Source organism: Ictalurus furcatus, chromosome 16, assembly GCF_023375685.1.
Source record: "Ictalurus furcatus strain D&B chromosome 16, Billie_1.0, whole genome shotgun sequence".
Taxonomy (NCBI): domain Eukaryota; kingdom Metazoa; phylum Chordata; class Actinopteri; order Siluriformes; family Ictaluridae; genus Ictalurus; species Ictalurus furcatus.
This window is the reverse complement of record NC_071270.1, coordinates 18870916-18883909: the sequence shown is the minus strand read 5'-3', so window position 1 is coordinate 18883909 and position 12994 is coordinate 18870916. Positions and strand designations below refer to the sequence as shown.

At 40.6% G+C, this 12994-nt stretch overlaps 1 protein-coding gene across 1 annotated transcript in view; it reads right to left on the bottom strand.

The window, feature by feature from the left end:
* Positions 1 to 12994, bottom strand: part of tln1 (talin 1) — an 84245-nt gene that overhangs the window by 15134 nt on the left and 56117 nt on the right. Inside the window, exons 29-45 of the mRNA XM_053646253.1 lie at positions 12848 to 12967; positions 11124 to 11321; positions 10842 to 10981; positions 9661 to 9754; positions 8439 to 8528; positions 8192 to 8314; positions 5638 to 5781; positions 4828 to 4989; positions 4489 to 4629; positions 4028 to 4209; positions 3193 to 3325; positions 2798 to 2899; positions 2517 to 2687; positions 2007 to 2252; positions 1690 to 1809; positions 1385 to 1531; positions 998 to 1164 (exon numbers count right to left, since the gene is read on the bottom strand). Coding sequence (XP_053502228.1) covers positions 998 to 1164; positions 1385 to 1531; positions 1690 to 1809; positions 2007 to 2252; positions 2517 to 2687; positions 2798 to 2899; positions 3193 to 3325; positions 4028 to 4209; positions 4489 to 4629; positions 4828 to 4989; positions 5638 to 5781; positions 8192 to 8314; positions 8439 to 8528; positions 9661 to 9754; positions 10842 to 10981; positions 11124 to 11321; positions 12848 to 12967 — 2480 coding nt within the window. The remainder of the gene's footprint in view (positions 1 to 997; positions 1165 to 1384; positions 1532 to 1689; positions 1810 to 2006; positions 2253 to 2516; positions 2688 to 2797; positions 2900 to 3192; positions 3326 to 4027; positions 4210 to 4488; positions 4630 to 4827; positions 4990 to 5637; positions 5782 to 8191; positions 8315 to 8438; positions 8529 to 9660; positions 9755 to 10841; positions 10982 to 11123; positions 11322 to 12847; positions 12968 to 12994) is intronic.

Sequence of the window (12994 nt, the reverse complement as noted above, 5' to 3'; positions counted from 1 at the left end):
ATAAGTGCGCCATTTCTGTCTCAACCTCCATAGCACTCTGAGGTAAGGTAAGAGTAGCTACCTGGGCTCGTGAGCAATTGCTGATTGAATAAAATATTTATGTGAATACGTTTGTGTTTGGTAGTGATTTCTCATTTTACAGGAGAATTTCCACCACAATTCCTTGGCATCCCTGGGTGGACTCCAACATCTCAGTGGAAAAGACTGTCAGAACTAAGGCGCAAAGGCACGTGCAACTTCAAATTAGAGGAGTGAGATTTTTCTCAACAACCAAGACATTTCTCCTTAACTTCAGCGGACTGAGATGCATGATGGAGCGATAAATTTTCTAAGTGAAACTATTCCTTGGTTTGCTCGAGTAGAACATTTTGAAAGCGGGTCAAGGGAACCTGCAGTAAATGAGGTTTACGCTTAAGTTGCATAGAGTTTTAAACGTCAAGGACGTGAGTATTGAGTTTATCGTTAGTATAAGCACAACTCTCTTAGTACTAAATTGTAAAGGGTGAAGTGAAAGTGCACAGAACTGAGAAAAGTGGTATTATTGAATTGAAAAAAAGGGGGCAACTTCTGTATAATTTAACCAACTATATAATATATATAATATATATATATATATATATATATATATATATATATATATATATATATATATATATATAATATATATAATATATATGTATATATATAGTTATGTATATAGTTGGTTAAATTAATGCAGACTGTTATTTACCTGTGATGCAAAACAGGTACTCTGTGATGCATACTGCAGGTTTTTTTTTTTTGTTAGTTTTTTTTACCCAGCCATAAAGTTGATAATAAAAAGGGGGGAAAGGGGTTAGTTGACTTGTTTGCCCCATCAGCCAACTAATATTTGAAACGACAATCAGTATTTTACACAGAATACAGTTAAACATTCAGCTGTAACCAGGGCCGAAGTCTTCAGGGGTCATATTATTATGAATCCAAGTGTTTTAGGAGACCATGAAAGTTTGGAAACCTGTGATCAGCGAAGGTCTCTGCATTCTCCCTGTTAAGTGTACCCGCTGTGGCAAACATGATGGTGGTGTCAAGATCAGCAATGATGCCAGCCACAGTACTGGCAGCTGTGATACATGCCTGGGTACCACGGTTACCGGCCTGCAGCGCAGCCAACACATGAGACACCTGAAACCGAGAGCAAGAGAGAGAGAGACAGTTTTGATTTTAGACATTATCAATACTTTAATAATGTAGGAATGAGTGAAAAGGTAAATATGTAAATTACACATAAAATTACACATTTGAATATCACAATAAACCCTTAACTATTTCTGGCTAACTCTGCGAGACAACCAGCTACTACAATCTGATGAAGTATGAGGCTGTAAGGGAACACTTCACTCACTTTCTCAGAGACTTTGCGAGCGGCGTCAATGAGCTCTTTCTTGGTGATTGAATCGTTGGGACTGCACTGCAGAGCTCCAGCCTTGGTGACTAATCCAGTGCAACTGTAGCCAAGATCTGTTACCTGCTTCTTAATGTGAGAGCCAATCTAGAAGTGTGTAGGAAAGATAATGACTTCATTACACACGTATATATGCACCAGCAGGCACAGAGTGAGGGTGCAGATCCTTCCACACAAAAATATACACTGAAGGAAGTCATCAATTCAAATGGGACCACTGAGAGAGAAAAAGTGTTACTGGGTACCTCATCACTCTCAGCAGTGATGGCGGCACATTTAGCCTCTGATGCCAAGTCACCAAACTCGGTGGTCAGCTGATTGGCCAGGCCTCCAAGCTCATCAGGGTTGGTGTTTGATTTGGTTACCTGGTGAAGCAGCAAACGAATACCAGAAATTCAGTTTGTATGGGTTTTTTTTTTTTTTATTGCTTTTTAGCGTGACACATAACCTGAGCTTGATTTTGTAAAATGCATTTATTTAAAAACACTATCCCGATTGATTAACTGCAGTCTTAATCAACTTGGAATTAGTCAAAAGGAACATTTAAACACTAAGGACATACCATCTCCTGCACAGTGACTGCAATAGCCTTGGCTGTCTTCACCATAGTAGTCTGGTAATCCACAAAGCTTCCTTCAGGCTCCACTCCAGGGTCCTCCAATTTGTTGAGGGCCTGAGTGATAGAGTCCACCATGCCTCCTACAGCTCCTGCTGCACTGGCTGCTTCAGCCATCGTACCTCCAAGGTCATCAACAGCCTCCTTCATCATCTGCACAGATTCCTCCAGGGCTTCCTTGGTGTGAGCCGCCTGGGAGCAACACCAAGGAGACAAACAATAAAGCTCACTCAGTCTTACTACTGATTCTGGAGCAAGGGATTTAAGCATATTAAATAGCTTTTTATGGACAGGAATAGCGTATGTAACACAAGAAACATATGTAATATCAGACTTCACTGCATTGAACAGAGCTTTACCCTAAACACTTGAATTCCAGGACTTATACATAGTGTTCAGCAGAATTCAGAGAAATGGAGGTTAATCTACAGGTGAAATCTTTAACGATAAACGCACCTTAGGGTTGCCGCCTGCTTCCTTGGCTGTATAGAGCATCTGTAAGGCAGACTCTGCCAGAGTCTTTGTCTGGTCCAGCACACTCATCTGCTGCTGGCTGTTCAGGATTTTCGACGCAGTGCCAATGGATGCCATGATGAGCGGCTCGAAGTAGCTCGCCATCTGAGACACCTGCAAGACCAAGAACAACCACATGGTACCACCAGACAGAAACCCTTGTGACCGGAAGGAGGAAGAATGCAAGGGTTATCCGTAAAGATGATGTGAGGTGTAAAGTGTACCTTGTGTCCCAGCTGGGAAGCATCGGAGCGAGCTGCAATGGCCACTGGGTCGATCAGGTGGCTAATCTCCTGCACTGAGGCTGCCATCTGCTCATGCAGAGCCTGAGACAACAAACAACATGTTCTCTGCTAAATCCAATTACCATTACTGACTCTCAATTTAAAAAAAAAAAACCAATTTAAATGAATGCTAATTGCAATAGATACTAATTTATGGTCATACCCCTGATAACGGGTATATTAAAAATAAATAAATAAATAAAATATAAAGTTTCCTCTGGAAATTCCCAATAGGACTTAAGCTTTATAGGCTGTTATTAAAGGTTTCAACTTTTTCCTGTTTGTTCATTCTCTAAGTATGTAACGGGTGTGAATTCTGAAGGGACGACACACACCTCATGGGAGATGTCGTCTCTGGGTGCGAGTTGTTGGCTAATGGCAGCAAGAGAAGCCTGGTCCACTTCACGGATGCAGTTATTGAGAACCTCAATGGCCTCGTCACACTCTCTTTGACCTGGAGCCTTATCTCTGTATGGATTCAACAAAGAGACAAGCATCAGCACTGATCTCCAGATGCACTAAACTGACAATAGTTAGGCAACAGCTACTAATGACTGAGGGTGCAAACTGAGAGAAGCTAAACATAAATATCTCACTGTTAAATATCTAGAAGAGAAGTAGCAGAGTCAAGGAAGTTGAAGAAAAAGGTCAAATAGCATTTTGTTCAAGTTTACAGAAAACCACCAACTCCACTGCATGTTAGGTTTTGGGACATGAACTAACTTGATACAGTTTTAGTTTAGTACTGTTACTCAAGTTCAAGTTCACTTTATTGTCATTTCAACCATATACAGCTGGTACAGTAAGTGACAGTGTAGCGCCGACCAGTACACAGTTTTAGTGTGGAAGCGTCCGATATAACAGGTAGTGTAAAAGATAGGTGCCAAAGAGTAACAATATAATTTAAAAATGGTATAAATATAAACATAACATGCTATGACTCAGTATTCAGCAGATTAGCTTATACCAAATATGGGCATAGCAGTTACTGTGGTAGCAGCCAGGTAAAGTGTATAATAGTGACAATAAATTAAATATGATATTTTTTATAAATACATTAGCTGCAAGAGTCAATGCAGAAATGTGCAAATATTGCAGTAGGAGTGGGATGGTGTTCAGTTCAATGTGTGTGTGTGTGTGTACTGGCTAGCCTTTAAAGCATGGCAGTACCTCATGTTGGTGATGAGCTTCTTGATGGAGTCGGACACGGTCCTGGAGTGGCCGGCCAGCACTGACCACTTGGGTGGGTCTTTGGGGTTCACGGCCAGTGAGCGTGCGGTCTGGATCAGACCTGTTGAGCTCTCCAGCATAGTTTTAGCTGCAGCCACGATGGGCTCCATCGCAGCCAGACCCTATGGGCACGCACACAAACACAAAATCATGCCAATCTATGTAAAGTAATTAGGCTAATTATGGGCCCAGCCTAATGTTACACAAAACTCAGACGATTACTTAACGTGATTAGCTTGTTTACCTTTCAAAACAACAGGATAAACTTCAATTAGGAGGGTGCACAATACTACATTCATAAATAACCGTTAAAACACAAACATTCAGCCTGTATTCTTGTCAGTATTTCATAAAACAGATAGTTATACTGTAGATGTTTGTAATATAAAAGGTTATGGTACCTCTGGGCTGATCTGTGCAGGCACACTGGCGAACTCTGGGTTGGAAGCAAACGCAGCGAGATTATCCACAGCCTCGATCAGCGGCCCTGTGGAGGCCTTGCACTTCTGCCTGTTCTCCTGGTTAAAGGCTCCATCCAGGGCCTGAGCACACACAGTCATATCCACTTATACACGGTGTACGAATTTTCTTTCATACACACCTCAAACATTCAAATCACAGATAATATTAATGAAAGCTACTCAAAACTTCACAAGAGTCTGGTTCTTCTTTTGACTTGTTGGTAAATTTTATCATCTTAATCCATAAACTGAAAAAGTTTGTTTGGCATGAACACTCACTTTGATTGACTTGACAAGGTTGGCTGTGCTATTCGCCACTTCTTTGGCACTCTGGACAAACTGTCGCTTAGCAACAGGGTTTGACGTTTTGGAGGAGGCGAGGCGGCAGGCGTTGCATAGGGCGGAGGTGTGTTTGGCAACAATCGTGGCAGCAGAGAGGACCTTGGGAAATGCAGAGGTGTGGGAAAAAAAAAAACATCTGAAAAGTCTGATGACAGACGTGACCTTTGAGGATGACTTTTTAAGTAAACACACACACACAAACAGACAAAAAAAATCTCTAGAATATTCAGAATATATATTCCAAATATTGAAAAACACTGGAAAAGTGCTTGTCTTGTGGTGTGATATGATGAGCACTGAATTTTCCTGACTGATGTAAGCGAAAGGCAATAAACATAGCTGGAGGGGGAAAATATAATATAACAAAAATCACAAAAAAAAAAGAGCAGCAAGATACCAAGGTCTGCTTTTCCTTAAAACATCTTCACCTGGTTTGCGTTTTCACTGCTTATGCTTCTGGTCTGTGCACAAATGAACCAGCAATATACAGCACGTCTGACTCTATCTCCTTGTCATGAAACAGGATTGCATGAATTTTGAGGATTATTTCACTAACAATACTTGTGTGAGTGACACCTTTGGGTCTTTTCCTAATCGCCTCGTGTGGAAAAATGTCAAACGTGAGACGATTTACTTTTTCAAAATTTGTCAAGGGACACGTCATGCACTGACAGTATGTATAAAAAGGCTAATCACTGCTATCCAGTCTAGCTGTGGAACTTGGTGAACATCTAGGATGAACGGTACCTGGGACTGAGTGCAGGCGGGGTCCACCAGGTTCTGACAGGCCATCTGAATGGATTGCTTGGCTTTGGCAAACTGAGCCGGATCCACCAGACCCTTTTGTCCAGCATGGCTGTTCGGGTCAGACACACCCACCATGTAGGCACCCTGAAAGAGAGAGAGGGGAGAGTTCAATTAAATCATTTAATCAGTCCCTCCAGGATTTTGGGATCGCTGAAATCGACACAAAATCAAATAAACGCTGCAATATGCACAAGAGCTTGCAATGTTTCAAAATTACCACGGATTTTCCGCAGATTTGACGTCATCACAATGCGCATTCAGTCACAGCCTCTTCGATTCATGTGCGTTAAACACGAGTACAGCTAAAAGGTCTCACCAACAAGCATCACTCAGAAAGACCGTGCAAAAAAATTTCTTGCAATTGTGATTTTCCCAATTCAAGTAGTTTTCTGCAAATTAAAAAAAAAAAAAAAAAAAAAAAAAAAAGGGCACAAAAACCTCCACAAATTGCATCGCAAGTTTTGAAAAAAAGCTGCAGCAAAATCGAGCATTTTTGTCTGCAGCAATTACAAAACAAACTGGCGAAATCCTGTATGGACCGTCGAATAGATATAGGCTCCACATCAGGAACTAGAGGAATCTGCTTCCAGCTGAAATGCTGTTTGTCAATGCAGGGATTTGAACTTGAGTACTGAAAGACTTGATCATACCTATTACCAGTGGAAGGTTATGGAAATCCATTCAATGCTTAAAATAAAGAATCTATAAATTGTCCTATCAAAGACACAAATAACACAAACATCGAGTGTCTTTTCTGTCGTTCCGTAAAAGGAAGAAGGTGCATTTGTGATCCAAAGGCAGTGCAATTATCTTACAGACTAAATCATCAGCCCTCTGCTGGCCTCGTTCTTCTGCCCGTTTTCCAGGTTAAAGGCCAACCAAGGCCTGAGCGCACATTGTCACATCTACTTACAGCCAGCGTGTAAATTCTCCGTTCATACAGAGACGGTTCAAATCACAGCTAATTTAACAAAGCTTCTCAAAAAAGGCAAGGAGTTTTCAGGAGAATAAGTCGGATTCTTCTTTTGACCTTTTTGTTTGTTTGGAGTTAAATCCTGTAGAAGAATTTTCTTTTTCACAGGCTTAGTTCTGTTCCCACCAGAAGAGCCACATCATCTAGTCCAGCTCCTCTCACCATCTGCCTTGGCAACAACTCACATACACAAGCGACTCCAAATCAGTTTCCTCAGTATTGTTCCACTAGAAATCAATGTTGTAATAAGAGTGAGAGATGCTGAGCCACAAAGGCAGAGTGAACACTTTTATAGCAGCAGACCGAGAGACAGGGAACATTTAAACATGACTCATCATCATTCCCTATCAAAGGCATTATGAACTTCCACTGTGAATGTGGGTGAAGGGGGGCGGCGATAAAAAAGAAAGAAAAAGAAAAGAAATCAAGACACACAGCAGGATGGAACAAAAGAGAGAGAGAGAGAAAAAAAGAAACAGTCCTTCCATAGTTGTTTTGTTCCGTCAGTTTGGTCTCTAATGATGCATTTAAAGCCCCTCAAGCCCCATTTCTGCCTCTTCTCTTCTTAATGATAGGCATTTACTCATCTTCTCAGAGTTTATGTTTACAAAAAAAAGTGATATCTTTAAAACTGTACAAGGACCTAGATAAGAAGAAGAATTGTTTGAAATCAAACTCGCTGTACTGTCCATCAATACCAATACCAGTATCGGGTATCAATCCGGTACCATGATCGGTTCCTCGCTTAAAAATAAATAAATAAATAACCTCAGACACCAACATCTGATACCACTCGATACTGTGTGATACAAGCTTACTGTAAATTGCTGCACTAAAGAACCGACAACAACGATCTGAACACATTTCATGGTTAATAATGGCAATCAACACAACTTCAAACTGTGCACTGAGAAAACAAAACTATAGCATCTTCCTAGAATACCAGGAACCTGCTAAAACATCTTAAAAATAAAATTCATTGCCAGAGGCACACGGCCGACGAACGCTGGCTAAGAGAGGAAAAACTGTCTACAGACAACACTATGTGATTTCAAATAGCTCACCTAATGAGTAGATTGTTCCTGATGATCAACTGCAACCAGTCATTGACATGAAAACTAAACAGCTATAGTTTGTATGGTTTTCTGAACTGAAACAAAACCCACTCTTCACTGAAACCCTACTCAAACCAAATTAACTGATGTAGCTCGCTAATGCACTTCACTAATGATACTGATGCATCCCTAGTGTAAACCTTTACAAAAAAGCATTAAAAAACACTTTGAGAGAAACAAGAATTACATAAAAACACATGAAGTGAAAAAGAAACACAGTGGGTGGCTGTGATTGTTTATTTGCATCTCCTTTCCAAATTCCAGATGTGCGAGATACCAAGAGACTGACACACGTCACTCCACACCAGTCTAATTAGTTTGAAGAAATGAGGTATGAATCGTCAGGGGAAGTAAGAAACCTCTCAGATATGTTCAACCAAAATACAAACTAAAATTAGATATTTACCTGAGCAGCAGCTTCGGTGAGGCCGCATAGGGCTTTGGAGGCAGAGCTGACCGCATCTCCAAACTCAGGCAGGTTACTGTTCTTTGCATTGTGAGAGATACCTGCCATAGCTTCACCCAAAACCTGCACGTCAAACAACAGACTGTATAAACACATTTGTCTAAAAATACTTCAGTCATTACATAGTCTTTACAGAGCCAACACAAGCAGAAAAATAAGATATGAAGTGGGAGGATTCGCTGTGCACCTTGGAGTTCTCCATCACACTGTCGATGCAGTCAAAGTAGCCCATGTCACTCACTGCCTCAGTTGGGTTCTCCAGCATGCCCCGCACCGTCTATACACACACACACACAGATTTTAGTTTTGCTTTTTTAAAACCTACATAAACTAAGATGAGCCTAAATAAAATCTAATTTATTATTACATTCAAATTCTATACTGTATATTAAAATGACACAAATTATAAATAGATGAATGATATAACCATAAGGTAACGTTACCGCAATTAAATTGCTGCATTTCTTATGTTTACAGCACACTGAAAACTAAAGCTGAAAATAGCTGACTAGATATTATAGCCTGTTACACCATTATCTTGTTTATGTATAAGTAGCTTCATTTTTTTTTCTTGATCTTGTTTCTTGTTAAACAGTGTGTTTAACTTTTTTTTTTTTATTGCATTGCATACTCCATATGAAGTGATATTACATTTTAGCATAATAGTGCACGGGAGAACATTATAAAAGAAACACCGGTATAAATTCCCACTATTTCTACTGTGTTTAAGCAAAACTAGAATTGTGACTGGTACTTGTTGCAAAACTGCAGATACAGATATAAGCTCTACATGCTTTAACGCTGGTTTACGCCCTTGGCATTGAGCGTTGTGTAAATGCTTAAGGAAGGGACCGGCATTCCCATGGTTTAAGTAGTAGTTGCAAAAATATGCCATTTTGACCATATGCTCACCCGTGCCGGAGTGGACTCGACAGACAACGCACTCAGCTTCCACACAGTAAAACAGAGCAACTGTGGGTCTTTCAAACCCAAGGTGATGTGACAAACTAATAAAGGAAGCCAGATTGGATTGGAGAGAATATTTTTGCACCGCTGCCTGATTGGTTTGTGCCGCCAGCACCTCACCTCTTGATCAATCGCTATAAAGTTATACCGCTATACACTGCCCACTAGGACATAAGTACAGCATGCAAAATGCGAATGCTGAGCTGGTACACGTGACGAGACAACTATAATGTCTGTAAACATGACCGTTTCCTGCTATAGGACAGAATGCTGTACATGAATGACCAACCGGTGACCACTCAAAAACAACTTTTTCAACGTCACACTGTAAATCTGAGCTGGTTTCACACAAATGAACTCTTAAGACATAAAGAAACAGAAAGAGAGCTAAAGAGCCGACAAAAAAGCAAAACAAAAACACAAATGTGGAATGAGAGAAATACCTCGAGCTCCCTCAGTGCGTTGTCACATTCCTTCTGACCCGGTGCTTGCTGTGTACACATGGTGATCAGCTGGTTGATGCTGTCAGTCACGGCACTGTTAAAACCAACAGAGAAAGGAGGAGATGTGAGAGATACGAGATACGCATGAGATGAGGGAGAGAGGGAATGTGTGGGAGAAGGAGGGAGAGTTAGAGACATGGCGATGAGGAAAACACAGCGACTGGGGAGAGGGAGAGATACGGGAGTATAGAAACACAGTCCGCCCACACACGTTACCACGCACTAGCTTCTCTCTCACTTTCTGTGCTGCTATTTCTCTCTCTCTCTCGCTCTGTGACTCAGCTAAGCTCTTGAGTGGCAGTAAAGGAGTTAGGTAGTCCTGGCTCTGAAAGGCCTGTCATACCCACTCACACACACACATTACATAATTGTTCTCTTTTCCTTTTAAACATAAAAACCAACAGGACAAAACTCACAGGCTGTAACATAGGCTATTATAAGAAAAGAAGACAATGTGGTGTGTTTGTGTGTGTACACACACACACACACACACGTGGTTTTGTTCTCACTTGTGGGAGCACGTTGGAGGCCATTGTCAGTTTTCAAGCCACGGTGCAACACTTCCTACACTACATAAACAATACTGATGGTGCAAAAGTGCAGAACCCTGCTAAAAGCAAATAAGGACATACATACATACAGACATACATACACACATATATACATACATGTATATATACACACATACAATCACTTAAAAGTTTATCGTTTTTAAGTGTCTCTGTAATAATCTGAGTTTTGAGATGCAATGAATCAGACTAGGTTCTTTATTTCAGGTTTTTGTTTGAAATTTTCTGATCCAAAAATGACTTTTCCCAGCAGCCAGAATAGAGCTGCTCAGCTTTTCCTTAAATGCCAACCCATGAGGCATACGTGGTATCAACTAGGCCATTGGTGTTGTTTGGGGTTCACTGCTATTCACTGCGATCTATTTTGCAGGCAGCAGACGGATCTAAAATGAATAAACCACTTCTTTAAACAAAACGTTATCAGACACTATAATCAAGTGAGACTTGGGAGACTGACTGAAACACGGTCTTGTCTGTCAGTTTGGTCCGAGCAGGTTACATAAATGATTGCAGAGAGATGAAATGAGCAGAAATCATGTGTGGGGTTCTAACCGTGCAGCAGCAGCCAACTGGTTCTTCAGGTTGGGGGAATTGGGGTCAGTAGACAGAACCTTGGCTGCCAACAGCAACTTGCTGGATGACATAGAAATGGTCTTCAGGTTGGTCACCACCTGAGTCTGATCTTCTTTAGACTGCACAAAGAGAAAACCAAGTCAATCTTCCAGGAAAATGTACAGTTTTCAATATCAGAACAATATGTTTATATTTAAAATCAACAGAAACAATGACATTATAGATTTAAAGAATTGTAGCCAGTTTATCTAGTCCATCTACCTGAGATTGACCGGCCATGTCCACTCCAGCCTCCAGGAAGTGGCTGAAATCTTGGCCAAACTTGCCCGATGCCTTGGCCAGGTCCTGTGTGGTGCCACGAGACGCCTGCACCAGCTCGTTGGCTGACTGGTTGAGGCCGGCAGCTGCCTGGTTCAAATTCGCCTGCGCTTCCTGGAAGCTCTTCCCGCTAGCTGGGAACTAAAAAGTGTGAGAGTGTGTCGTTAAGAATTCTAGATATAGAATATACTGAAATACATCCAGAATGTATCCTCATAAATGGGTTATTTAGTGCATGTATACTGTTAAACTGCTTCGTTTTTTTCGACATAAGCTTGCGTCTTTATATAAAACGGACTAAACATACAGCGAATACATCCTTAAGCCTGGTTTATACTTAGACTGTGACGTGACGTGCGGATGCAGCGACAGCATGGTTCAAATACTTGCATGTGTATCTTGAGTACATCTGGAGGATTAAAAACAATACCCACTATCGTCACATGGCACATTTCCACGTTAACCAGGAAATGTTTAGTGACTTCATGCCAGCTAGTCTGGAACCCACACTGTGTTTCTGTGCAGCAGTGCACATCGAGCACCGTTAATATCTTGTTAAAACATTTTGCCACTGTTGAGATTGTTGTCAAATAAAAGTTATGTTTAAAGGTATTTACTAAATTTCAAGATCTGGAATATCGGTCGGCAAAGCACTTTCAGGTAGGCTTGAAATAAGAGGGTTTTTGAAATTCACTAACACTAAACATAACAGGAAAACCTGTCAGTGTTGATAGCAATTATAGTACTGTCATACTTATAGTACACGAGCATGAGATTTGAGACACAGCGCAGGTTTGTTCGGTCTGTTGCGTTACATTTTGCTGCACCACTATTTATGTTGGTACTGCACCATGCGAATGCATCGTGTTCATTTTCTCGAACGTACACAATCACACCGAACACAAGATACGCATGGTTGTCATCTTGCACATGCATACTTAACACAAAGTATGAACCTTACATGCCTTACGTGCAATTGAATTAGGAGGTGTACACGACCGGTGAAAAGTCTGGAGACACTCGACTGAAATGTTTCTCGTGATCTTAAAAACCTTTTGATCTGAAGGTGTATGATTAAATGTTTGAAATCTGTGTTGTAGACAAAAATATAATTGTGCCAACATATTAATTTCGTTCATTAGAAAACTAACATTTTATTTACAAAAATATATATTTTTTAAATGGATGACTTGGAGCAAAATATTCCGAAAAGCAACCAATAAGAGTCCAGTGTAGGTGGGAACTCCTTTAATACTGCTTACAAAGCATCTGAGGAGGATTCCTCAAGAAATCGGTTGAGAAAATGTCAAAAATACATTTCTGGAAATTCTAGGCAAAAAGGGTGTCTACTGTGAAGGTGCTAAATTATTTTGATTTATTTTGGATTTATCACCACAACATAATTCGCATCGTTCCATTTGTGTTATTCCAGAGTTTTGATGACTTTATTATTATTCTAAAATGTGAAATAAATAAATAAATAAATAATGAGTGTGTCTAAACTTTTGACTGGTAGTGTAACGTACACATTTGATTACACGCTAGCTTTACTGGGCAATAATTTAAAGAAACCCATTGATTAAGCCGACTCTAACGGGGTGTGTGACATGTTAGAAATGCATTAGCAATGATTTAAACCCCTAATATAAAGATGCATCTGTGCTCACCTGATCAGAAAGGAGTTTTTTGCTGGCCTCTCCAACAGTCCTAATGGCATTATCCACATCTCTCTGTCCAGGAAGGCAGTTAACACAGCGGTTCAGAGCCTGAGACACAGCCTTGGCCACCTGTATGAACACACACACACACACACA